The sequence below is a fragment of the Apis mellifera genome, linkage group LG14, assembly GCF_003254395.2.
Source record: "Apis mellifera strain DH4 linkage group LG14, Amel_HAv3.1, whole genome shotgun sequence".
In the NCBI taxonomy this organism is placed as follows: Eukaryota; Metazoa; Arthropoda; class Insecta; order Hymenoptera; family Apidae; genus Apis; species Apis mellifera.
Window position 1 is genome coordinate 8757680 of NC_037651.1, and position 27885 is coordinate 8785564.

Sequence of the window (27885 nt, forward strand, 5' to 3'; positions counted from 1 at the left end):
TGGGGTTCCCTCTCTCTCTTTCTTTCCGTCGTCGTGGTGGATGTCGTTCGAGGCGATTCCATTATCAACAATGACTTTTGTCGCGGATTGTTCACTTCCGCGGCGTGTATCGATCTTTCAGCCACGGAACCCGTACCCGATGGAGCGAAAGGGCAGCTGTGCCGCAGGACACACTCGAGGAGAGACCCCACCCCCTTGGGAAATGATACCACTTTGCAAGGAGCGAATGGAAATGACCCTGGGATCGCTTCCGGCTCCCGCTCTCTTGGGTCGTTCTTGGTCAGGGACGATGACGATTGCGAGGGACAGGAGGTAACGGAACTACCCTGATTAAGGAGCGGTCGAGTTCCAACCCAGTAGTAACTCTCCACACGCGGCGTCTCGATTTCTTGTAATTGCCAGGAGAGAGAAAGCGTGACACGCTTTTCCATCGTGTTGTAATAATTATGAACGAAATAGGATAGCGTGATGAGATAGAGCTTTGATTGAGCAAGTGTCGATAAGGTGGGATGGATAGACAAAATAAAAGTTTAATCATCTGGGAATATTGAAGGGAATGAAAGAGGTATGTAAATTTTTCGCGTAAGATAGGATGTCCCTCGGTGACGGTAACGGATCCCTTCCTAATCCGACATTATCGTCGTATACGAAGATATTTTCGAGAATATTTACTCTTCACCATTTATTCAAGAAGATCGCTCTCCGTAAAGAATCGAATTTCTGAGATCTGATTCTTTCGATTCTACTAGAATTGGAAAAAATTTTGCGAGAAAGAAGAAGAATTTCTGCGCAGATTACTTGAAATTTTATATATAGGAAATGTAATAACGGTTACACACGGTGAAACGAGAACACGAGACTCTTGCCGTGTGATGGGATTAACGCGATCAACGCACTCGAATGGGAAAATTGTGTTTCCATTCGACGCGTGCCGGCCGTGCCGCCGGGAAAAAACTCTTTTTAATTATCCTAAGTAACGTTTTTCCGCGGATAAGTTTTCGAAGATCGCGCCGGTCATAATATTTAATCACCGCTTCGCTTCTTCCCCTTCCTTGCAAGAAGTTTCCTCCTTGGAAATGAATCGTCCGCCGCGTAAAAACTTATCCTCGTCGCGAAAACTTTTTTAAAACCGAGGAGAAAAATTTCCCCTAATCCGCCGCGATTATCGTCGCGTTACCTGGAATTTGCGGCCACTCGCCGAATATTGGGAATCGTAGAGCCTTATTTTATTAGGAAAGGGGTAGCAGCGAGCGTTGGACAATAGATTGTCGGCTTCGAAGCCAAGGGAGGCTTCGAACCCTTCCGATCTTAAAGATTACGAAACAAACAAGAGCGCGAAGCCGGCAAATGGGGTGACGATGCGGAGGGAGAGAATACCGTCATCCCCTTTAGACATCGTCCCCGTCGATGCTTCTCTACGAGAGACAACGATTTTCTCTAATAAGCCGGGGACACGCGATTGATTATTTCTATAAAATTCTTCCCTGTAAAAGGCCGGGGAAAATGAAAAAAGAAAAACGGCGCAGTCCGAACGTTTCGAGCTGATTTAAACATTTAATAACATCGTTAGCTACGAAACGAAGCGGAAGCTTACGAAATTACAAATAAGGAAAAAGAAAGAAAGAAAGAAAGAAGGAAACGGAGAAAGGAGGAAATAAGAGGAGAATATTTCTGGAACTGCGATTAATTCGAGGAAGAATCTCTCTCTTCGCGTAGCTCGCCATTCGAACTTGCAGACGATGGTTGGGTTGGGAAAGTGGAAGGCATCCGCAACCCCTGATCCGCGAAGAATCATCCGAGGCCGACTCCGTTACAACTCCCAACCCCTGCCACCATCCCGTAAGTTACCTCATCCCCCCTCGGCCAACCTCCTCCTCATGGGAGGGTGCAGAAAGAACGCGGTAGGGTGGAACGTTTCATTTTTTGACACCCGGTGTATTTGATTCCACCCTTGTAATAAACCCCAGGGGTTGCCAGCCGTAGGTCCCTTGTCTCCCTACATGTCATATCGACACCTCACCCCAAGGGGTAGGTGACTGCTAGGTAATTTGCTTTCTTATTTTCTCCGCGACCGGGTGTTTCTCTCTCTCTCTTTTTATCTCTTTTTCTTTTCCTCCAACGCGCCCTGTTTCTCACCTCCCCCGTTCTAACCTCCTCTCCCTATCGAAAAATGAGTCCCGCCAGTTTTACTTTGCCAATTTTCTTCTCCTCGCGCCAACGAGAATCGCATCGTCGAGATATCACACGGTCCTCCTTTTTCTCCTCCTTCTTCTCTCGGGAGAGAGAGAGAGAGAGAGAGAGGTGCTATTTGTTGATATTCTTCAAGGGATGTGGCTTCTTAACGAAGAAAAATTTGTACAATTTCCCAGAGTTGGTAATTGAAATTGTTGTTCGTACGATCAAAGGGATATAATAAGAGTTATTTTCAATCATCCGAAAGATAGATTTGCTCGATAATCAGACGATGCAATGGCTCGAGCGAGGTACGCGATGTCCGTCGAGTAGCTGGCGAGAAGCCCCGATTACGCGTCTGCCGGCTAATCTGATTTCAGCCACCTCCGGACCAACAACTCCTTAGCGCTACTCCTTTGGTTTCTCTCGACAATCTTGTTACAAGGATTTCGGAGCACGGGATCTTGCGCCGATGATGCTTACACGTGGATTCCCCGGCCGAGTGATTTAACACGGAACACGGAGAATACCGTTAACTGTTACCGATGATAGACGGATCTATGTTATATATATTTCGTTTCGTCTCCCTTTGCACACCATCTTCCTCGTCTCGCGATAATCCTTTAAGAAAAGCTTATCTATCCTCCGTCGATCGATCCGAGCGATCGTCTTGAATCTCGAAAAAGGAAAAAAAGAAAAAACGCCACTCTATCTCGAACGTTCAACGGATTCGAGAGAAAGAAAGAGAAAGAGAGAGAGAGAGAAAAAGGTCTGGAAAAAGGTTTTTCACGAGGTTGGCGCGTGACTGTGATCGTGTCCGCAAGCATCGTGTCCGCGGGTGCAACCCTTTGGGAAACGGCGCAAAGTCCCTGCCCCCGTCCCTTTGCCTCCGCCGTGGCCTGGCCGCGGGGGTGACGGCGCAGGGGACAAAACTCACCCTAAGAAGCCTTTAAGAACGTCAAGGCGGCGGCGAAACGTTGGTGGGGTATAAAAGTAGCCGCATGCGCAAACTCGTGGAAAAACTGCGACCCGCCTCCGGCGCCGCCTCTATCGTTTCCAACCCCTTTCCACCCCCTCGACGATCCCTCTCACCTAGAGGGCCCCCTAGTCCCCCTCCCCCGTCCCCCTCCCTCCCCCGTCAAGACGTGGCCGTCTTGGAGGATGGGAGCCGCGGCCTTTTTCGACAATTGGCCAACCCTGCCAACATGTGCCAACACGTGCGTGTGCGTGTGCGTGTGCACGTGTGCGTGCCCCGCGACCTGGCCACCCTTTCTTCCCTTCTTCGATACCCTCCCTCCCTCCCTCGGCGGACCTTCACGTTCTTGCCAGACGTTTTCACGGCCGCGAAAATCAAAGTGTGCGCGGCGACACGCGGTTCCCGCGGGAGGATCGGACGTTAACGCTCTCTCGCGTCTTACTCGGTGCGGAGTCGGTGCGGTGGCGGATTTGGACGCGGCGAGGAGCGCGCGTCAAATTCAGCGGGAGTTGAAATGGATATAATTGGAAGAAGTGAACAGTAGGTGGTGGTGGTGGTGGTGGTGGTGGTGAACAGTGGGTCGTTGGTCCACCGAACGTGAGTCTTCCTCCGCCGATCGAGATCGATCCTCGCGATGTTTCGGTATCGGTTATCTCTTTTTTTTTCTGCGTCCCCTCTTCTCTTCTCCTTCCCCTTCTTCGTACCCCTCTCTGTTTATCTCTCTTTCTCGACTTTGAGTTGGTGCGAATTTTCGTCTTCTATTCGTTTTTTCTCTCTGTCTCTCTCTCGGTCCCTCTCTGCTACTCCTCCCCCCTCTATTTTTCGGTCGACGGCGATTTTTTGTTTCCATTTTTTCGGGAAGCAAAGCGGGGGTGGGGGACGCGAGCACCAATTATTTCTTGCCAGGCAGCGCGGGAACAACGAGCGGCGTTGATCTAATTGGTCGCCAGTAGGTAATTGTTCGGTGTCGATAATTGGGCCAATTAATTTGTACGGAAAAGTGCGTCGATAATCGTCCAGCATTCACCGCCGCGATACCGATTATGTGGACCGTGTCGGATGCGGGTTATGGAATATCGTTATTGTCAAAAGGCCGAGAGTACGTGAAACGGAAAAAAAAAAAAAAAAAGGGAAAAAAAAGGGAAAAAAAGGGAAAAAAGGGAAAAAGGGGGAGGGGAGGGGGAAATAGAAATAAAAGGAAAGAGGGAGAGAGAATCATAGAAATGAGGAGGGACGGTCGACGGGACAGGTGTGAAACTACAGGTCGAAACTCGGCGGGCACCGGTCACGGTAATCGAATATATTTTTCTTTTAATTGAAAAATATTGTCGCTTGGCCGTTTCGGCTGGTAATTTTATGGAGACAGGATTTAATTACACGAAATCACGTCGAATCGAACGATATAATTAAATACCTGTTTTTTGTGAAAAATCCACGCGGGCTCGAGCGCGAGCGCTACCATTTACACCGAAAATATTTGAAATCCGCTCAATATCCCCGCTTCGATCACAGCTTCGCGTGTATAACCGTGTATCAACGTCTTAGATACTCCTCGATTCCTTCCACGGATGTGCACGATTTGAAAATTGCCCGGAACGATCGACTCTTTGGAACAAGTTTTTCTCCTCGTCCCCTCTCTTTACGACGAACGCGCAAAGAATTCGAGAAGAACCTTTGGAAAAAACACGTATCCTTCCCTATTCAGACGATATCGTTAATTTTCAATTTTACTGGCGTGTCGTTGGAATACGTACGTATATTTATAAATATACGTCCACCCTCATTACTCGATCAAATGACGATGATCGCGAAATTATTGCACGGATCTCTCACGGTTCACCGTGCACGACGTGTAGTGTTTCGAAAATGGGGATGAAAAGAGAGAGAGAGAGAGAAAGAAGAGAAAGAGAGCGAGGAAGAAAGGAAGAAAGAAAAAAAAGACGACGCATCGGCCGAGGGTCGTGAAATGTATGACGAAATGCATCTTGGGAACTCGACAATTTAGGGACGCGGAGGCGTTGCATTGTGTTACCCATAGGGGTGTGGAATTGTATGGGGGCTGCTCCCGTTCAGGGATTCTCGTAACATGCTCAACAGATCCGTCATGATCGATAGTCTTCTGGCGTCGGTCGAACGCGATGCGTGGCCCGTTAACTTTAATTTCCAGCGGCCGGATTGCTCCGTATCGTTTTGTCCACACCGATATTCCTCGATAGTCCTTTCTCCAACCACCTCGAAAAAAACCTCCAAAACCTTAGCTCTTTCGAACGTGACGCCATTGATTAAAATAAAAGAATCGTCATTTTTTTTTTTTTTTAAACTCGTAGAATATTTTTCAACACCTTTTCATCGAAATTTTTTCATTTGCTTCTTACTTTTTGTAAAATAATCCTCCGACTTGTTCGCTCGAATCATTTTCGATCTCTCGAAGGCCGCGTCGCAATAACGATAATCGCGACCATTCGAACAGGAATCGCACCCTAGCAATCTGGAAAGATTCGTTTCTAGGTCCGTGCGCGCGTTTCGTGTGCACCATTCCGGCATTCGTGCGCGTATGACGGCGACATTAAGACAAAGTATTCCCCTCTCTTTCTCTCTCTCTCTCCACCCCGTCCAACCCTCCATCCCGTCTTCGTTGCTCGGGCCTGCACCCTCGAACAGCCCCCATCGCGCAATTCCCCCCCCGTATTCCTCGGTGCTAAACGCAACTACACGAGGGACCTTTCTGCCGTCTTTGTTTTCCCTTTCTTCCCAGTGTCGTTTTGCAGGCTGGCGAGGGGAGGTCGTTGAACGAGAAAGGAAGCGGGAAAGGAAGCTCGAAAGGCCGGGGAGAGAGAAAAAAAAAGACAATCGAAGAAGTGTCGGCGTCGAAGGAAGGAAGGCGAAAGAGCAAGCCTCCTCGTTATCGGTGTACCGGGCCGACCGCAACGTGGAAAACGATCCCGGCAACCGTGCAGTAATTACACACCGAACAACCTTTCCTTTTATTTTCTCTCCTCTCCTTTTCGCCCGCCTCGAAACCGCGGTTGGGGATCGGTGTTGTGTTTTCGTTTTAAACGGCCCTCGTGCCCCCGTTCCACGGGAGGGACTTGTTCTTCTCGTGCTCGCGAGTGAGAGATTGAGAGGAGAAAGAGAAGAGAGGAGAAAGAGGAGGAGGAGAGGCGAGATCGTCGGAAGACTCGTCGTTTGGACGTTCGTGGCTAACGCACGTCTTCAAGATGATCCAGTGTTAAATTAATCGCACCGTTCGAAAATGAGAAGAGATCGCTCAGATCGGCGTGGATGGGATCGCGACTCGATGGATCCCGGCGTAACGCGGATTCGGACCAAGCTTCGACTAATTCGTGACTGATCGGTATCGTTTGTTAACGCGATTGCCGGGAGATAAATCGAATCGATGCGAGAAGCAGGGAGAGGAAGGGAGGGAAAAAGAAATTCTCAAAGGGAATTCTTCTTCTTCTTCTTCTCCTCCTTCTTCCTCCTCCTCTTCTTCTTCCTCTTCTTGTTGTTCTCTCCTTTCTCGGGGCAAAGGACATTCCTCCGTTCCGATTCTACGCGAGAGAAGAGAGGAAGCGAGGGAGGGAGAAGAGGAGAGGAGAGGAGAGGAGAGGAGAGAAGAGGAGAGGGAGAAAAAAGAGAGACAACGGGTGTGTTGTCATCGGGTAGTCGCGATCAGCAGGAGTATATAGCATCAGGATCGTGGAAGAGGGTGCAGCAGGAGAGAGAGATTTTTCCCCACCGCTTGGAAAAACCAACCCCCACCACTCCCGCTTAGTACGGGCAGGCGGCGGTGGCGGCGGCGTGGAAGAGAGGCACGGAGGGGTAGGTTAGCCAGGGTGGTCTCGGTGGTGGCTGGGGGCGGCAGCCTCAAAAATACACCGCAACCACACCGCGCGGCTCCACCGCAGAAGCCGCCATCTTCCACCGCCGAACCGAAACGAGACCGCGCGAGTTAAACACCCTATCCTACTTCCCCGTAGTGGAAGTTGCCGCTGCCACCCGCCCAAGTATCAGCCACGAAGAAGTGTCTCTCGCCTTCTCGCCCCGTGCTCGATCGCTGACAACCGAAGGGAAACCCCGATAATTTCGAATTTCGCTCTTAGTCCGCGCGCCACTCCGTCCATCGTCGTCGTGGCCGTCGTCGCAAGAAAAGAAGTTTCGCTTCGACCTCGCTCCGTCTCGAGCCAACGGGGATCGAGAAAGATCGTGTTCTTTTTTTTTTCTTTTTCTTTTCATTCCACTGTTGGAGATCGCCGGCGAGCGAATCGGGAAGAAATTTAGAGAGAAGAGATCGAGAGGAGCGGAATCTCTGGGACGATTCCTCGATTCTTTTTTGCGACGATTCGAAGAGAAGTGCGCGGTGGACATGGACAACGTATTATTGGCAAACAAAAACGGGTGACGAACGGTTTAATCTTTAAATTAAACGACGAGGATAAAAGTGGATCGATGGTGGTGAACTACGCGGAGAGAGAGAGAGAGAGAGTTGGGATACTTGGGAAGAATAATGTGCGTATGTGAGATTTGTGTTGCGGCTTGTGGGGCTGGCTTCGAGGATCCCGAGTACAGAGTTAACACCTGTTAGATGGTCGGGCAGAAGTGCTGATGTGCGACAGGAACGTGGAGTAATTTCGATCGACCGCGGGACATTGGAGGGAGGAAGAGGGAGAGAAAGAGAGAGAGAGATTTCCAAGTGCATCGTTTTACTAATTTCGCGAGCAGTTTGACATCGTGGTGGAGTTTCACTTCCGTCGAATCGAAGTCGCGGAGAGCGTGCATCCGATCAAAGAAGAACGAAGAAACGAAGGGGGGAGGCCACGCGACGACCCCACGTCGATTCCAATAAAACGAATTTTCTCCGCGACTTGGCAATCCCCGAGACGAGACGAGAGGAGAAGAAGAATTTGCAAACGGATGCTCTTACCCCGTCGCGGGGATAATGAAATAAGGATCAAAGAGATCCCGAGCCACGCGGGGCCGACCAGAAATCACCAGGGATCCCCTCCCCCCTGTTTAACCGATCCTCCAGTTGTTCTATAATGATCATCTTTATCGATCCGTCTTTATTAGTTCAACCTTATCCGAGATTATTCGTTTAAACCTTTCCATTTGATTCTTTGGACGAATCTTTGAACAGATTTAAAAGAAAAGAAGAGAAAGAAGAAACACAAGGATGATAAGAGTAAAATAAATTTCTCGTGGCGGCAGATGACAGAACGATAGAAAGGATCGATTAATCGGTGGGATCGGAATAAAAAGATTGAGTCGAATCGTTCGACGCTCATCGAGGAGGGAAATCTTGGCGGAAAAGAGTCCGATGATCCCGTTCTCATGACGAATCCTTTACGAGATGCACGCCCCGAGGACCGGCCTCTAGGCTTGGACTATCCCGACCCGAGATTGGTTCGAAACGGCCACCAAGAGCACCAGGGGAACACCACCGCGCATCAGATCGGTGCAGCGAGGATCAGACGGACCAGGACCTCGTCCACGAGGAGAAGAATGCATTTGGCGAACGAGGTTCCCCCGCAAGGATCCACCGGTGGTAACAATCTCCCCGATTATGCCCTCACCGCGGACCTGCTCACCGAGAGAACTCTCGACGGTCTCTTCGCCGAGCATCCGGGAGAACTCGTGCGAACAGGTAAGAGAACAGGTGCAAATTTTTCATTTCTCCACAATCGTGAAATTTCGCGGGATATCGTAAAAAAAAAAACGTGCACTTTGTAAGAAAAGAAAAGAAAAAAAGAATTGACGGATTAATTCGGCAACGGTGGCGAACAGGCTCTCCTCACGTGGTCTGCACGGTATTACCGGCGCATTGGAGGTCGAACAAGACGCTTCCGGTAGCGTTCAAGGTGGTAGCCTTGGGCGAGGTCGGTGACGGGACCTTGGTGACAGTGCGTGCAGGGAACGACGAGAATTGCTGCGCGGAGTTGAGAAATTCCACCGCGGTGATGAAGAATCAAGTGGCCAAGTTCAACGATCTTAGGTTCGTCGGTAGAAGCGGTAGAGGTAAGACACGTATAATTTTCCGTATCGTCCATATATATATAACGATTCTCTTGGTTTTCGAAAAGGAGAATTTTCGAAAAAGAAAGAAAAAAGAATCCATCTCCACAATCCTTCGTTCACCTTCCCTTGCTCCCCCTTAAAGAATCACTCGTGATTCCTTAAGCCAGGCAGGCGATTAAGCGGGGGAGGAGGGAGGGGTCCCGGAAGAACGATTGAAAAAATTCGATCACCCGTATACCCGTACCGATCCCGAGGTGGAAGGAAGGCGTTTCTGGAAGGCGTCTTAAATCATTCAGCAGTCGGTACATTAAGGCGGTGGGCCAACTGATGGCCTCGTTTTTCCTCGGACGCGAGGCGAAAAGAGGCAGCTGGCCCCTTCGTTCCATCCTCATTTTTAATTCATCCTGCAAACACAGTGTCGTCGTTGTCGTCTCTCTTTCTCTCCCTTTCTTTCTCTCTCTCTCTTCGTGACTTCGTCTCGATATCTCGACCGGTATATTAGTCGCCGAGATTTTTTTTTTTAATTCCCGCCTTCGCGTGTCAATAATTCACCGTTCCTTCGAGGAACGAAGTGAATGAAGCGTGGGTGAGAAGAAAGAAAAAAAGAGAGAAAGAGAGAGAAAGGAGGAGGAAAATCGGGGGTCCTAGGTCGGGGTTGAATAATGCCGCCTAATAATCGCTGGCATTACGAACTCTTAATGCAAACGGTGTCGCGTATTCGGGCGAGGAATCGAGTCAGGGTGGAAGAAGCAAGTTACTCACCCTGCTCCCTTCTTCCATTCTCCCTCTTCGAATCTGGCCCGTTTTTTTTCCGGCCAAGAGGGTGGCCGAGGATCCAGAGAGATACGAGTAACGAGGCGTCCTTTAATTCCTTTAATTCGACCGACTTGCAACGACTTGTCCCTTTTCCTCTTCCTCTTCTTCTTTTTCCTCTCCTTCTTCTTTCAGAAGAGAGCAACTTTCAGAAGAGAGCAGCAGTCACGAGCTGCTAGGTGGTTAACGAGGGGGCCGGTCGACTTGTTTATGGCAAATTGGAAAAGGAAATTGCGGCCGACTATCGGCTCTCTCTCCCGTCCACACACCAAACTTTCTTCTTAAACGCTGCTTTAAATGCTACTTCTTTTTTATCGATCACCCTCCTGTCACCCGGCATCGGGGAACGGGGCGCGTAAACAAATATTTCGAATATTTCCCTCGACTTCCCTGGGAATCAAAGATTTTTCATTGTTCGCGATTCATAAAAATACCTCTCTCTCTTTAGATCGACGAGAGTTCTTTCTTTCAAGAATCGAAGAATCGACTAAGAGGATTTTTTTCTACAATGGAATTTCTTTTTCGAAGATTAAACAAACAGCGAAAAGGGAGGAAGAAAAGAAAAAAAATACACGGCGCTGCAAGATTCGAAATTATCCCGAAAAATAGCGAATCATTTAAAAGAAATTTCTCGCCTTCCTTCTCTCGATCTTGTTGCCGCGTGAAAGGAGCGCGGAACGAACGGAGCGAATTTTCATTATTTTTTCGCGAAACTCGTCGGACGAGAAGGATATCGCGGATATATATATATACATATATATATACATATATATGTATATATATACACATATATATATATATAGGAGATGACAGAATAGGACGGGCAGAGCGAGAGAGCGAGAGAGTGGCGAAGGGATGGCAGGGGGTGGTTGGGAGTAGAGTGGTTGGCTGTAAGCGGCTTTGGTTTCCATGGCAGTAAGCCCTCATTACTGTATTACGGGCAGCCCCTAACTACCAGCCGAACGCAACGATTTGCTTCTAAAACCTCTATGAGAGTGACGGATCATGCAAGATTGTTTTCCGCGTGTCCGGAAAATTCCGATCCTCCGATCCGTTTGGAAATATTTCCTCCTCCAGACGGATCCATCTTCCCCGCCCACGAAATTGCGAAATTTCCCTTTGTGAGTTTCCAAGATTTTTATATTATCCTCGTTCACCCCCTCTTGCCAATTATTTCCACGAGAAATTGATCGATTTAATTCGTCGAGAATTAAATCGTCTTGCCTCGAATCGAATAAAATGATTCGTATTTCGATTCCGAGAATCATTGTCATTGATTTCTAATATCGAGAGTATTTTTTCGAGACGAGTATCGACGAGTATCGAGAGAAAATACGCGTGTATCTAGATTTGTATATATTTTGAAGGAATCGATAACCTAAAATACCGATAAAGGTAGCAGGAAGTCAAGGGAGAGGAAAAAAGCAAACGTCGGATTTTTTTTAACATTAACATCCTCTCGACTCGAAGCAATTTTTTTCAACTCCCGTGCGAGACCTTTTCTACTTCGGTTTAACCGAAACGTGGTTGTGGACACGTTTTTTTTTTCTACAGGCGACCCGGTAGAAAACACGCGATCACCGATGATAACACGCCGATGATAACAATCGTTATCATCCACGGAGTCGGATAAACAGATTTGCTAAATAAATGGAAAATTTATGATGTTTGCAGGCGAGTCACGAGTCGTGTATCGCGCATAATACCGCGAAGAGACGAGTCACACGAGGCGGCCGCTTCATATACGTATCCCGTGTGTACATTTTTCTCCGTTTTTTCGCCTCCGTTATTTTGCACGTGGCCCGCGCTCACCGGGCGCACATTTCGGGGTAAATATTTGTTCCATGCTCGCTCGCGGGTTTCGCCATGCCAATTTAATACTGCGAATGCGGACGGAGGAATGATTTTAGTCGGGTGGCGAACGTTGCGATCGTTGCTCCCCCGAATAAATTCGCCCGGATCCTTCCTTCCGTTCCTTTCTTGCCCCCCATCCTCGAATTTTCCAAATCGTCGAGGAAGAATCGTCCAAGATCCGATTTTCTCGATCGCCTTTCTCTCCTTTCCTTTCTTTCCAAATTTTTTCCTACAGATAACCGTCTCGATAACCGTCCCGTCCAAATAACTGCGATAATTCCTCCTTATCTCTCGAGTGCCGTCGATTAATCCCGGGCTAATAACACGTTCGAATTGAGATATCGCGAAAGAAATCGAAATCCGAGATCGGGCAGATCGAGATAACGATAGGCAGACAGATAATTTTCGCGCGTTATCGCGACGAAATTGTTTCGAGTTTGGGAAAGAGATGGAATCTCTTCTCGGCCGGAGAAAGCGTCCCCGATCTCTTTCCGCAGTTGCTCGCGGAGAGAAAAGTGGGTGGTAGTATCGCGAAACAAAAGGGTGGTCCCGGTCGGGGGGAGGGGGATATTATCATAGCGGCGCAGAGGCGTATATCACTCGGCCACCCCTTTCGTTCCTGACAGGGATTAGCGCGAAGCTCTCTCTCCTCTGTTGCCTAGGAGAGAGCCACGAGGCGGCGACGAGACGCGCGCGCGTGTGTGGCATCCGGCCGGCGCTCGCTGCGAGCCCCCGGTGGCCAGCGACGGGCGTAAAAACGACGGACATAAATACCGGAGTTACCTGTGTTTTATGACGTGCTCGGGCTCGAGCTGGAGGCGGCAGAATCCAGAGGCAAAGCTCCAACTATCGACAGCCCGGATCCTGACCGATGTCCTCGCGCAATGGATTCGCCGCTCGTCCTCTGCTTTCCTTCCTCCTCCTCCTCCTCCTCCTGCTAATACCGTAGCTGCCTTGTTTCAGACCGTGATTCACGCAATCCTCCTTGACAACTCCGCCTCTCTTCGTCTTTCAATCGAATTCCATCTGATCCGTCGATCAGATTTCGAACGAGCATTTTTCGGTTTTAATAATCTTCCTCGTCGTATTTCCCGCCATTCCAAAATTTCCTGTTGCTTCCACGATTCAACTTCGAATATATATATATATATTTCATCCGTTAGAAGTTAAAGAAATGCGTGGAAATGATTTAATAAGTCGTAGAGGGAGCCGTTGAAAAGGGTAGCGAAGGTTCTTCATCTTGTACTCCTTTCGAACCCTCCTGGCCTATGGGTGGAACAGCTGTTGCCGACCATCGTTTGCCGAAATTTCGCTTCGATCGTGCGTGACTTACACGCAGAGACCCACCCTTCTCCATGCTCTAATTAATTATCGCCTTTGCGCTCCTGTTGGCGGAGAAGGAAAAGGAGAGAGAATTCCTCCGGAGAAACTTAGTAGCCCTCCTCCTCCTCCTCCTTCTCCTTCTCCCCGATAGTCGACCGCTTCTAAAATTCCACTTAATCATATTCCATCGAACGAATAATCTATATATAATCCGTAAAGTGGGCCCCCTCGTCCGGGTGGCAAGGAATCGAGGGGGGAGGCGAAGGGAGAAAGGAGGAGAAGGGATGGAGGGAGGAACGTCGTCGAAATTCAGAGAGGGAACTCGGTGGGATTTCGTCGACCACCTCAGCGACGTTTTTTTCCCAATTAAAAATTAAAAAATCCAGCCCTCTCTCAAGTAAAGGATCACGCAGGAGACGCGGAGGGAGGGTGGGCAGGGAGATAGGGAGGGAGGGAGGAGGGAGAAGCTGTTCTACGACGGATGACTGCACCGAGATTTTCTACCGATTAAACATTATTTTTCCTCCTCTCGTCGTACGCGCCACTGTTTCTTTTTACATATGCTAATTCCACGCTCTCCACGTCCCTCCTCCTCCTCCTTTCGCCCTTTTCAACCGTGCGCCGTGCCCTCGCTCCGATGAATCCTCGACTCGACCATGTCCATCGCTGCACCCTGCCCCCCCAAAGATTCCTCCTATCTTCGCCTATCCTTCGTCCCCGCCCCCCCTCCCGTAACGATCAACCGTAAACGAGGCTTCGACTTGCCTCGTTCGTTTTCCTCTCCCTTCCTCTCACATCCTGCTCCGTTTTTTTTTTAGCTTTCTCGTTTTCTCCGATTTTCAGCGAAAAAAAGGAAAGAAACGCGCGGTATCCCTCGCGATATAAAATATGGTAATTAAAGACGAATTCTTGAAACAGAAGTTCAAGCTTCAACATCGCGAGACGGTTATGCTTCTTCACGTTTGCTTCACGTGAAATTGTATAGATGGGAGGATTGTTCTTGAGCGGGTATAAACAATGCCCGTTTACGCAAATTGCCCTCTCTTGTCCCTCCCTTTGTCCCTTTCTTGATAAATCGGGAATGTAACTATGGTCGGCGTCAATTAGCTCGTCCTTTCTTAAAAATTGTCTCTCTCTCTCTTTCTCTGAGCAATCAACCGAGAGGGAAATATTCCTGGGAAATAAGAAGAAGGGCAGTCGATAGGAGACGACACGAGGAGTTGCGCCTCGTTCCGGGCAGGCGATTCGGCCAGTCAAAACGTCAGAATCTTAAAACACGACAAACACTCTGAAATAACGATCCGAGCCACCCTCGGCTACGAGCCTCGCCGGCAAACAGGGGAGTTTTTAACACTGCATGATCCCTGGGCAAACTTAGGGTGTACGCGAACGTTCTCTCGTGTCTTCTCGCGGTGTGCAAATCCTTGTCGTGTAAATTGACGCGGACTTACGCGAGCCCGTGAACGCGCGGCCATTACGCTCTCTTTCTTTTTTTCCTTTTCTTTTCGCCCGAGAAACAAAATCCTCCGGCGATTATATCTTTTTATTCGCGGTCGACATCTCGAAACCGCGGATGTCCTTTTGAGGAGGAGCCGCGATTAACCTCCGCGAGCATTTTTCCAAAATGCGAGAAAATGTATATATCGAAACAGAGATATCGTTTTCGTGGATATTTGAACGATGAAACGATAGATAATTATTGGTGGAAAGATTTCTTTTTTTTTGAGATGGATGGAGATAAATCGCGGATGAGTGATTGGAAGAGGAACACGTTTTTGGAAAATATATAGGCTTTGTAACGGGGAGCGATATTGTAATATTTGGTTGTGTACGTGGTTGGATTGAGAAATTATGCAAAAGGCTGCAACAGGGCGCAGATTGATGCGTGGAAAGGCAGCGTTTAGCACGGAACGAATTACAATTTCGGCGAGCGTAGACAGGTGGAGGGCAGCAGACCTCAAGGGGGAGGATCGTTCTTCCAGCGAGTTACACATAATGCCTCATAAACACCCTCAAAACGCCTGCCATCACCCTCGATTCGCGCCGCTACCACCATCACGAATCTGACACCGCACCGGCAATAAACTTTGCCCTTGTTAACCCTCCGCTTCTCCACCCTCCTGAAAATCTCTGTGCTCTGTTTCGAATAAATTTTTTCCCTTTTTCCCACCCGTGTATATGTATACATATATATGTATATATATTTTTTCGATCTCTCATTCGAAGGATTAAAAACCATCGATGAATTTCCTCCTCTCCCCCTCCTCCCATCGTTTTTTCCATCAAATCGTCAAATCATTCGAAGAATATCACGCGTGGCGTTTATTTTTTTCTTTTTTTTTTTCATTCCATCAACGACCGAAGGAAGGATATCATCGATCGTGTACAAATGAAATTTCCTTCCTTCCTTCCTTCCTTCTCGAGAAATTATTCTCTCATCATCTATTCCTTCAACTTCGTTCGAATTTGAATTCTACTCGAATTTTTCTCGACGTTTTCGCACGCGAAATTGTTAAATAACTGTGGGAAGCAACAGTCCTCCAACGAGCGGAACTCGCGGCGAAGGACCAGATTTCCTGAGTGACGTTAAACGTCCGGAGCTGAATATTTCGCTGGACGACGGCGGTAAGCCGGTTAAATGTCGTGGTTCACCGTAAAAACCCGGTCGTTTGCCGTCCAACCCACGCCGCCATAAAATAAAACTGCGCAACCGCGCGCGTGTATGCACGCCGACCCCATTATAAGCCGTATAACTCGGCGCTCGTAGCGCGAAAACGCGGGTAAGTGCCAGCTTTTATTTCATCGTTTAACCTCCCCCTCCACTTCCCTCCCCCCCATCCACTCACCCCTCCCTCCCCCACCGACCTATCCCAGCTGATCGTCGAATCGAGAAAGTTTTGCCGTTCGAGAAACTTTCCCGTCGAAAGTTCAAACTTGACCATGGATTTTGGAGAATGGGGGGGGGGAGGAATATATATGATTATTCGTCGCATTTTCCTCTCGACAATCTCGCCCTGCTTCGATATATAATCGATCGAACTTAACGATCAATTCCGTCCCAATTTTTTAAGTTGAACGAATATTTTCCGCTCGAATATTTGAAACTCTTTTTTTTTTTTAAATCGAGAGAAAAATCTGGCCGATCATCTGGCAGAGATTCTCAAACGCGCGCGAAACTCAGCACAGCTCGCGCGACAAACGGTGTCGAGAGAAATCCCGGGTTGAAAACAGGGTCTGCTGCGACAAATTTGAAGCGAAAATGCGGGGTTCTCGTCGATTGAAACGACAAGATAGAACGCGGCGAAGGGCTTTGACGATGGGGTGGACGATGGCGCGGATCGAACGATCGAACCGATCGACGAGGGATGGCGGCGGCGGCGGTGGTGGTGGTGGTGGTGGTGGTGGTGGATCGGTGGGAAAAGGTGGAGAGGACGAAATCGCGCGTGACAAACGGCCGCGTACATTTGTCGGGGGTGGGCTCGCGTTTAGCCTCTCCCGACATTAACATATTCCAGCCGATTCGGAGCAAACATCGACGCGGCGGCGCCACTCGTTCACCCCTTACTTCCGGCACATTTGTGTTTTGTTTCCAGCGAACGCACCCCGCGAGCGGCCAACAGCCGTTTTCGCCAACAGTTGGCCGCGTTTCTCGCGAAAAACGCGTTGGCGAGGGGTCGTTTCACCATTGGGGATCATGCTCGTCGCGACCAAAGAAAACCGTGTAAGAAAACCGTTGTCTGTTTTTCCTGTTGATTTCTCCCCGCTCCGGGTAGAATCGGGCTGGAATTTCTCTGCAACTGGTTGTTCTCCTGCCTCGTGTTATATTTGAAAAAAGAAAAGTGCCTTTTCTCTAATTATTATTTATATTTTTAAATTTCTTCTTTTGGTTTCGCGCGAGAGACAGTTTTTATTAGTTTTATGATTTATAATGTCGAAACGCGATGACAAACGCCTTGGCGAGGGGTGGCTTCACGATTGGGAATGACGTTCGACGCGACCAAAGGAAACCGCGTAAGAAACCGTTGTCTGTTTTTCCTGTTGATTTCTCCCCGCTCCGGGGAATAGAATTGGGGCGGATTGCAAACTAATTTTTCGCGACTGGTGTTCCGTTGTCTCGTATAATATTTGAAAAAAGTGCTTTTTCTGTAATTTTATTTTACATTTTTATATTTTCTTTTTTACGATATTTCGTGTGAAAGACCATTTTTATTTACAATATCGAAATGAGAAAGTTAGAAAATATGGATGATCTCGATTTACCACCTGGCGATAATTCCATCAACTGTTTCAAGTCTTTATTTTTTTTTTTTTTTTAGGAAAGAGTTTCACCTTGACGATTATGCTGCAAACGTCGCCACCTCAGGTAGCCACCCTGTCTAAAGCAATCAAGGTCACCGTGGATGGACCGAGAGAACCTAGATCGAAAACAAGTGAGTGCTACAAGGTGTTTTACCAACAGTGGGTAACTTCGCTCTTGGAAGAAGGTGATCAGGGATAATAGTGGGTTCAATCGTTTTTTTTTTTTTTTTTCGTTTCTAAAAAGTATCGAGTATATTTTATCAACTTGAATAATATTAACAACTATGACGATAGAATTAACTGTTTGAGAATGCAATTTCGTATCAATTATTATTACTTGTGTGCGAATGAATTATTGGATCCGTCACCACTCAACCGTTCACCAATTAAAATAATTATCTTCACACTCGATAAACTCGATCTTTTAACATCGCGTTGTCCAAAAGATAAGAGATATACTCCAATTGATGCAAGCACGTTGCGTTTCAGGGCACCAGGCTTTCCATCCGTTTCATTTCGGGCCTAGGCCTTTCCCTTTCGGCCACCCTCAGGATCCCCTGGGATTCAAGTTGACCGGTAAGTTGTCCGCCAATAGAAGATTCACGTCCAGAGACGCGCTACCTGCGCATAGCCATGCGGCATTCGCCTCGTAGCGCGTCTCAGTGGCAACCGGATAACTAAGTTTACAACCCTGCGTTTCATCCCCTTCCCCCGTGTCGCGAAGGCGGCAAGCTCGCTCCGCCTGGTGTTGGCTGGCTTGGTGGCTACGAAGGGTGTCAAAATTGAGCGTCGGCAGGCGCCGACTCAAAATTGAGTTTTGCCACGGGGCGCCTAAGTGGAGAAGACTCTGATTAAGTCCCGGCCTTTCGTTTGTCGACGCCACTCTTCGGCGAAACTTTGCGCCCCGTTTGACTTCTCTCGTTCCCTCCCAAAATTCCCTCCGATCATCCTCGGGATAAAGACAGACAAGTTGCAATCGCTTATATTTCCACGAATTTCCACAATTATTCCTCCTCCTCCTCCTTCTCTCGATCATTCCATGAAATCCATGGAACACCAAGTTACAAAGTTTTCTGAAACTTTCTGAAAAATCATCGATTATCTCTCGAAGGCTTTCTCTCTCCTCCGTTCTCGATCCTGTGGATCGAGAAAAACTGAGCAGTCAGTCCCAGCGGCAATTTCCTGTGGCGGAGGATTGGGAACGGCGTTAGTTTGGCGGACGCGGATTCCAATTCAAATTCGTTCGAAGCTCGAAATTTTGATGGGACTAGCCTCGAGCAGCGAGGGTCGGCTACTGATACTGGTGCACCGACAGTGTATTGTTTCGGCATGATAAGCGGCTTAACGGAGCTTCTCTCCCCTGCTGCCCCCGGGGGTAGTGTGGAGTAGCAGTCCTGCCGTCGATTTCTCGTCTCCGCTCTCCTATCCCTCCTCCCCTCCCCTCTCCATCCGCCCACCCGCCACCCTATCCCCCTCCTGAGCCCCCTGTTCCATCCTTTTGTCCCCCTCCCTCCCGTCCCCCTGCCGGTGGTCTACTCAATCAAGGACCGCGCCCCCGTCGTCGTATCTCCCTCCTCCCCGCCCCTTTCCTTCTTTCCTTCTTTCCAGATTTTCCCATCGTAATTTCAGCTAACGAGGATGGACGCAACAATTTCCAGGCCGGCTGCATAAAATTGTTCCACGGTCGTAATCGGTGAGCGGAAGTGTCGCAGCCTCGTGTCGTAACGCGGCTATACAGCTCGGCTGAATCGAATTACCGAGCTGTGCGATGGAAGTTCGCCGCTGTTGGATATTTTGCGGAGAGACGAGAGACTCCCCCGACCTCCCCCTCCCCCCCTCCTCGCCTCATGGGTGGGAAAATAAGGGACGGAAATTGCGAGAAATTCTATTTTCCCGATTATTCCTTCGGTGTTTTTCTTCCGATCTTCCGTCGCCCCTCGAATCTTTCACCGTTAACAGCCAATAGTTTGTCTTTTCATTCTTACTTTTTTTCTCCTCTCCTTGAGAAGTAAATTATTATTCTCTCAAGAAACGGCGATACTATATAACGAAACTCATCATAGATCGAAGGATTCTTGCGATCGGATATTATTTTGATTCGAAGAAGAGGAGAGGAAGTAACCGCTCTTTTTCTCAACCCATGCCCTTATCTTATAGATCGCGAATGGGAGAAAATTATTTCCTTTCCTATTAATATTATTACTAATTTCAACAATGAATTCAATCCATGGGAAACGCGCGGTCGCGTAACTGGGTCGCAGTCGCGACCGACATCATCCTCATATCGATCGGTTTATTCCCGGCTCGTGTCCACCACTTTTTCAACCCTTTCGCTGGTAGTTCGACGGTCAGCGCACAGGTTGCGCCTCCGTCCAGTTCGCCACTGAGGTCAGTCGGACAGCTTTCCAACTTTCGCCCACCCTTTCGCCGAAACAAGCCGAAGAGGGGGAAGGGGAGACAGGGGGGCGGAAGGGAGGAGGGGGTGAGGGGTGACTATCGTTGCTCGGATAAAGACGCGTTTCAAGAGCTGGTTTATTAGATATCCGCGTTCGGGGGTTGATAAGGAGAGGAGAACGGGGGATGGAGCGAGAGAACGGTGAGAGACGGCCGGCTACCCGACAGGGGTTGTTAAGGTGCCCATTGAGGTGTAACTAGGGGGATGTTATTAAATTTCGTTCGGGCCTAGCTCGAGGGGAGGCTCGAATTTTATGCTATTCCTGAGGATCATCGAAGTCCGGTACAGTTGCTGTCTTTATTTATTTCCATTCGTGGATATTTCCCTCCTTCCTCTGAAGATTCTGCCGTGACCGGGTTGTACCTTTTGACTCTCCTTCCTTTGGTTTCTTTGCCGATTTTCGCTTTGTTTAAATAATTTTTAACGGGAAGGATGGACTACTCGAATTTTGCCGAATATCTTAATCGTTTGAAAAAGCTAAACCTTCGATATTTTTTTAAATTTCTTAGGTATCTTTGACAAGAGATCATCGAAGATCGATCGTCTTTATTCCATTCGTGGATATTTCTCTCTCTTTCTCTCTTTGAAGATTCTGACGTAAAAAGTAGCTTTCTTAACTTTTCTTTTTGTTGCTACTTTATCGATCTTTGTTTAAATAATTTTTAACGAGAATGATGGACTTCTCCAAATATTCCAGTCGTTTGAAAAAGCTAAAACTTCGATATTTTTACGAGGATCGTTGAAGTTTGATTTCTCTCTCTCTCTCTCCCTCTCTTCCTCCTTTGAAGCTTTTCTTACAACGCAACTAGCTTTTACAACGTTTTTAACTTTTCTTCTTAGTTTCTTTGTCGATTTTTGTGCAAATAATTTTTATCAAAAAAAAAAAAAAAAGAGATGGACTCTTTTTGCAAACATTTCAATCGTTCGAAAAAAGAAAAAAAGGAATTAAAACTTCGCCGTTCCTTGGAATTTTTCTTATCTTCAAAGAGAAGCGCGAGGACGCATGCACGTTTCCACGATTCAATTTCCATCCAGAAGATGGAAGAAGGAAGCGGGTGCTGGGGGAGGGAAAATTAATGTATTCGGTGAGTGGCAACACGCGAAAAGATCCTCGCAGAGATTGTCCGAAGGAAACGAAAACACCCCGATCACGTGGCTCCCGGGAGGGCGTCTTTGTCAGTCTGGCTAAGGGGATGAAAAATCGCGAGAGCCAGCCGGGATTCGAGTTAACAAGAACAGCTCGCGCAGCTCGATTCCTAACTCCCCCCCCCCCCCCCGTCCCGTTGTTCCTTTCCACCTCTTTCCACCCTCCACCAGTGTCAATTAACCGCCTACCAGGGAGGTTGGGGGAGCAGCCGGAAAAATCGCGACCCCTGTTTCAATAAGGTGGCCTTTACCTCATTTGGGGGAGATTGTTAGCAGCGTTCAGTTTAAAACTGTCGCTCGGCTTTGTTTCACGGATCGTTTTACGCTAGATTTTCTTTCTTACGCGAGCTTTCTTTCCTTTAAAAAGAACCTTCTCCTCTCCTCCTCCAATTTCTCCCTTCCAACGAAAATCCGATCGAAATTTCCAATCTAAGATTGCAAAGATGATCCGAAATTTCATATCGATATTGCAAAGATGATTTTTGCCAAATTGAAATTTATTTCTCGAATACTATGGTGATTCGAATCCTCGAGTCGATATCTCGATAGTTTAATCGATTCGTGTGTAATTATCGCTGAAACAGTCTTTCGAAAGACGGAGAAAGAGAAAGGCTCGATCGGTGTCGATTTTCAGAGAGAACTCGAGTCGGTCTTAAACGACGCCCTTTTCCCGTCCACGGTCGAAAGCGAGTAACCCTTGACGAGTAGTGCGGTGCCGGATCCTTAAAGGTTCCCTTTTTAAGGGCTGCCTCTGTCCACCCCAGCGTCAAATCACGGCGGATCCTTTAAATTCGCGTCACATTTCACCCTCCTGCGTGTCTTGCAAGGGCGTCCCGTCTTTTAATCAGGCCCGGGTGACCAGGAACTTTCGGTCGCCGCGACGGTAACTAATGATACCCTTCTGCCCGTTCTTCTTCTCCTTTCGTCCCCCCGTTTCGTCTTCTCCTTCTACGTATCAAGGGATACGCCGTGAATATGATCGATAAACGAATCTAAAACCTTATATATAAACTTTCTCGTTCTCTCTCTCTCTTTCTTTCTTCGTTTTAAGAAAGATGAATTTTTTTTCGTTGGAAAAATTTTCTCCGAGGAGAAATTAGAATTCACGGGTCGAACAATCGATCGAAGGAAAAAGTAGTATTCCATCGCTCGAAACTTGTCAATTTCTATTCCCTCCGTATGCAATATTCGTTTCGAGGAATGAAAGGAAGTGAGAGAGGAAAGGAGTAGGAGGGAAGGAAGAGTAGACGTGACTCGAAAGGAGAGGAGGAAAGAAGGTGAACAATGAGCGTTACGAAAAGTTCGTCGTTTTTATCCACGTTCGTAACTTCAAAGAGGATGCAAGCAAGTAAATAAGAGAAGAAGGAGGGAGGGAAAGGGAGAGAGAGAGAGAGAGAGAGGGGATGGAGATGAAAGGTGGCGTTAGCACGGGTGGGAACGAGAGAGACAGCAATTTTCTCTCGTCCTTTCTCGAAATATCTCCTCGTAGAGCTTAGATCGGTGCCAGGGACCTTTCCAGGGTGGCATTTTAGGGGTTGCTGCGACGCGATAATGAGAACGGGCGCAAAGGGTGGGTGTGCAAAGACATCCGACCGTCGGTAGCGAGAGGCTAGGACGTGGGAAACGGGAGTTGGCGGGGAGGTGGCGGGTCGGCGGTAGGGTCGAGGGGAGCCGGGGGTGGTCGAGAGAAGAAGCTGAAAAGAGATGGAGAGGGGAGAAGGTGGAGGAGGTGTGCGAGAGCGAGCTACACAAGGGTTAACGCCTTAGCAGTAAGAAGGGCGTTTTAACTCCTGTTTTGCATAGATTTGAATAGATAAGGAGGACAGGAAAATACGCGAATTAATTTATTATGTATCTCTGGCTGGCTGCCGGAAAGGTTTTAAGCGAGAGCAACCCGAACGGAACCGGCTTTACTCTTTACTTTCGAGCCTGCCCGTCACCCTTTAGCCCAACGTCTTTAAACGCCTCTTAAGTTTCCACCCTCTTCTCTCTCCCTCGTCTCTCTCTTTCTTCCACTACCCCCAGTGACAGGCGTAATTCGCTTCTAGATCTCGCGGCTTAGAGTTTTAAGCAACGAGGAAAGAAATCTGGATCCTTTTCCCCCGCCTCTTCGCTTACCGTTTTCTTAATCGAGGATCCTAATCGAGGAGGAAGAAAGGAGATTTAAAGATTCGAAAAAAAATTTAGAATCCAAGGATTCTAAATTATTTTCCTCCATTGATCGAATTTGCATTACTTATCGATCTGAATCATCCTTTCTATATCGATTCGTCGTCACGATTTTCGATTCAACGGGATTCGATTGGAACAATCGCGAAAATTAAATCGACCGTATAAAGTTTCACTCGGTCAAGTTTTAAACGTATAACGACAGGCAAACACCTACGCGTACGTTGGTTGGCTTCTGGGGAGGAGGGGGATGGGGGAGTGACTGAAACGGCGGAGCATATTTCAAGTATGCTGCTCGATAATACATCATCCCTTAAAGCCTCTGTACTCCGGTGGAAGGTACACATAAAGGCAACTAACCCTAGGGCCGTAACGTTTAAGCTTAACATTTCTCACCCCTTAAAGGGTAGCGGCTCCTTGAACCCTTTCAGTTCTCTCTCCCGTCACTTTGTGTCTCTTTCCCTCCGACTCTTTCAGAGCCTCTCGCCTGGCTTCTCCCCTCATTAGTCTTCATTTGTTTTCGGAATTATCGCCAGCCACCCCTCCACCCCCGACCCCGGCACGCGAGTTCTCTCCCCCGCGCGAGAGAGAGAGAGAGAGAGAGAGAGAGAGAGAGTGCCAACCGTTTTGAGGGTTTATTAAATTGAAAGTATGTTACGAGTTGGTTGAAATAGATACCCACCCCTCCCATCACCAAAATTCGTTCCTTCCAAGTTTCGTTCTATCGAAATCATTATGAAATTCCTACAATTCTGAAAGGATTGACGAAAAAATCGTGATCGATTTTGGAAAAATTTGTTTCAATTCGATGAATCGCAGAATTTACGAAGAATAAATATATTTTTATCTTTAACGAGGAAAGTTAAGCGGGTAAACGGATATTTTTTATTTCGAATAAATATATATATATATATTGTATAATTCTCGACACAAAGAGTCGAGTAAGGATTTTCGTAAAGAGCAGGCGAGCAAAGTCGTCACTTACAGGTACAGGGGAAACCCTTGGCCTCCTTAAGCTCGCTCAGAGCGTAGCTTTCGCGCGCCTCTTATCGTTTTCTTAATCCCCTCATAAAGTAGCTGCATCCTACAACCTTTCTCTCTTTCTCTCTCCCTTCCTCTCTCTCTCTCTCTCTCTCTCTCTCCCCCTCTTTTTCTTTTCCTCTGTGCGAGTTTGCAGCCGGGCTGCTCGGTAGTTTCACGACGATGTGGTAGAACGCGAGATAGTGGTGTCCTCTCTGGCAAGCTCGGCTTAAAGAGAGCTTAAAAATCACCCCTTCAACCCCTACCGAGCTTTTTCCATCCCCGTCAACGACGATCCGACCGTTGGTGGGGATTGAACGCGGACCAATAGCGATGGTCGCGAGCACGCCACGCCACGCCCACGTCCCAGTGACCAGACAACCCTCCCCACCCCGTCGCCACACTTCCCCTACTTGCTGCCCCCTCCCCTCGTTCCGATCCCTTACCCCTGAAGCTCCGCTGGCTTCGGAGCTTTCACGGAATTTTTAAACTGCCCCGTACAGATGACGGTATAATCTGCTATTGATCAAGGTGTTTCGAAAAACCGATACCATACCGATGACTACGGGCTTCACTTTTACTCCTTTCCACCCCTCCTCTCCTCTCCCTCTCTTCTCCTCTCCTCTCCCCACCTCCGTCCCCGAGTTGCCGAGCTGTAACTCGTTCCGCCGCGGTTTTTCCTAACTTCTTTACCTCCCTCGTTTTTGTTAACGCTTCTTCCACTATTTCCTTCTACCTTTTTTTTCTTCTTCCTCCTCCTCCTCTTCTTCTTCTTATTCTCCTCTTCTCGTTTATTTATTTTTCTTTTTTTCTTTGCTTCTTTCACTTTAGTAGAGACGAGTTTTCGTACGGATTTCGCGATGGAAATTTTCTTTCTTTTTTTTCCTTTTCGAAGAATAAGAATAAGAAGAAGAAGAAGAAGAAGAAGAAGAGAGAACAATAAGTAATCGCGTTCCCGGAAACAGATTAATCCTTTCGATGTCGCGAATTTAATTGCATAGCTGCACATGCGAACGATTCCCATGGTCGTCGGGTGGTATCGTCGGGTAGTATTGAAAAAAAAAAAAGAAAAAAAGAAAAAAAAAGGAGAGAGAGAGAGAAAAAGAAAAAAAAAGGTGATCGATCGTTTCTCTATTCTCTGTTGGATAAATTTAACTGTCCATCCACGTCAAACGTTCGCTACGTCAAAGAGAAGCGTTTCTGCAGCTCTATCTGTCATCCGGTGATCGTTTATCCACCTGACATTATATAACATTTCCACATCTCCTCCAGAGCCCGTTTCTTTTTCAGCCTCGTTGCTATTTATTGCGGTCGTTCCTCACGTTTTCCATCCTCATCCTGGCCCGAACATCGATCTCTTTCCAATTTTTCAACATTATTTTTACCGGCAACGGAATAAAATATTTTTCCAAACGGATCGTCATCTCCTTCTTCTTCTTCTTTTTTTAGAGATAAAACTCGCGTACCTAGAAAAAGAGTCGAACGAATCGATCTTTTCTTCGATCTTACCTCGAAGAAAGAAAAATTCCTCCTTTCGACTCGACCGGATTACGCTCGGCCAAGACGTCGGCCGAAAAGCCAAACGACCGACAGACATAATTTCAGATCCCTTGGATTGCACAGGTCTGCAACACCTGGGTCTGGAGCAAGGAGCCAGCCAAGGATGGGGTGGATTACCTCGGGGCTCTCTTCCGCCGCACTGTCTTCCGCCGCCTCCCGGTCACCATTCGCATACACATCCCCCGGCAGCTGGTGCGTCGGCCTTCAATCCCTTCCACCACAGCATCGAGCAAAGATCTCCCAGACTGCCTGGACCAAACTCTGGTGAGAATTGTATCCGACACTCTTACGCGAAACATCCAACGTACCATCCACGACGAATTAATATTCTTTTCTTTTCATCGAAATAAATGTATCATTTCTATAAAATTAGATCTTGTACAATAAAAAGGATGGTAAAAAAGGAGTTCGGTAACAGTGTCGAGAATTTGATTCGACAACGAATTTGATTAAATTATTGAGAGGAGTGGTGATAATAGTAGTAGTAAATCGATCGGTTTCTTAAAGAACCGTCCAGGAACGATTTGGGCCCGATCAGCGTGTCCGTGAGGGAGGTGACTCCGACCACTTCGCCTGGCAACCCTGGGCCCGGATTGCTCACGACGGCCACGGTTGCGGCGCCCACGCCTCCGGCGGAACCCACCACGACCACCACAACGCCCAGCCCTTCGTCGGGCCATCACTCTCACTTTCAAGGTACCATCTTCCCTTACTGGTAAAAAATTTCTTTCCACGACGAGATATCACTAGTATTAATCTTACCTTGAGATACCGTTCCGATACTACTCCACATTACATCCGACAGGTCTTCACCTTCTCGGTGCGACGGGATCTATTTTCGGGTCGATATTCGCCCCCCTGTTGCCGCAATCCTCTTGGCTCTACAATCCTCTCTACCACACGCAGCAATACGTGCTGGAGCCGGAGTGGCACGCTCTGGCGCTGAGAATGGCGCAGCAACGGTTGCAGAGGCCCGACCAGGCGAGGGTCGAGGAGACGAGGAAGGTTCGGGCCGGCAGCAGTAGCCCGGAATCGGCGTTGAGGGAGGCGAAAACTCGGCGGGACGACGAGGACAATCGGGACCCGGCACGGGTTAGATCCGGGCCGGACAGCCCCGATGGGAGCATAGAGGTGGACGATAGGAACGAGCAAGAGTCGGGCAAGGATCGGGCGAGGAGCGACGAGTCAGTCGGGGGCCAGGACTCGCCGAGGATCTCGCCGGTGAGGAGCGACACGGAGGACACGACCGCGGACGCGACTGCGTTTCAGGAGGACGGGACGGCTCACCTTCGGCCGAGCATGGAGAACTCGAACCTCGACCAAGAGGTCCTCGCGACGGACGGGCATCAGGTCTCACGCAGGGAGTCGAAGATCCGCCTCGAGGTGGGGACGGTGGATCTCAGCACGAAGAACAAAGGCCAGGACAAGGAGAACGTGGGCCAAGATCTGACCACCAAGAGGAAGGAGGAGGACACGGAGAGGGAAGCGGTGGTGCGGGGTAGAAGGGAGAGAAGCCCTAAGCCTAGACAGGTCTGGAGACCGTATTAAATTGGGCAGGGAGGATCGAGGATCTCCCTCCTCCTCCTCCTCCTCCTCCTCCCTCCCTCTCTTGTCGAAATTTTCCCGAAAGTTGATGAAACGATGGTTGCAAATCGTCGACCGTGATCCGGACCTTGATCGATTCGATGAAGACGCCCGGTTTGAACGGTTGTTCATTCGAACGGTTGTTTACCGGTTCGATGATAATCGGTAAGCGGGATAGAACCGTAGACACCGTATACGACGTATACGGGTTCGAGAGTCGTACGGCTCGAGAGAACGGAGAGAGAAGCCTGGTCCTGGGACCAGGAATTATCATGGACTCGAGGACTAACCAGGGTTTTTTCGTTCGTATATATATATATATATATATATATATATATATATATATATATAATATGTAAATACATAAGCAACGTCCAATTATTATTTAGGTTACTATCTCGCGTGCGTTGTCAAGCGTACCCATGTTAAATACCCATTGTCATTTCGTGAGTGAGATCAATTATCAAGTTATTGTCAACGACGAACGATCCTCGTTACA

The 27885-nt window shown here is 48.2% G+C and overlaps 1 protein-coding gene and 1 non-coding gene across 2 annotated transcripts; one reads left to right on the plus strand and one right to left on the minus strand.

Annotated features, from left to right (window-relative positions):
* Nucleotides 1-233: 233 nt before the first annotated feature.
* On the minus strand, nt 234-346 carry Mir3788 (microRNA 3788). Its single transcript, NR_039487.1, has one exon. It is a non-coding gene; the product is annotated as a microRNA 3788 (primary transcript).
* Nucleotides 347-4338: 3992 nt separating this feature from the next.
* Nucleotides 4339-27885, plus strand: LOC410534. Its single transcript, XM_394013.7, has 7 exons — nt 4339-8792; nt 8933-9163; nt 17470-17583; nt 17942-18028; nt 25866-26066; nt 26310-26498; nt 26608-27885. The coding sequence occupies exons 1-7, from the start codon at nt 8480-8482 to the stop codon at nt 27348-27350; spliced, it is 1878 nt and encodes a 625-aa protein (XP_394013.5). The 5' UTR covers nt 4339-8479; the 3' UTR covers nt 27351-27885.

Coding starts and splice junctions, on each gene's coding strand:
- LOC410534 (XM_394013.7), top strand. CDS start 8,480: ATGACGAATCCTTTACGAGATGCACGCCCCGAGGACCGGCCTCTAGGC. Junction 8,793..8,932: donor GGGAGAACTCGTGCGAACAG/GTAAGAGAACAG, acceptor GGTGGCGAACAG/GCTCTCCTCACGTGGTCTGC. Junction 17,584..17,941: donor AGAACCTAGATCGAAAACAA/GTGAGTGCTACA, acceptor GTTGCGTTTCAG/GGCACCAGGCTTTCCATCCG.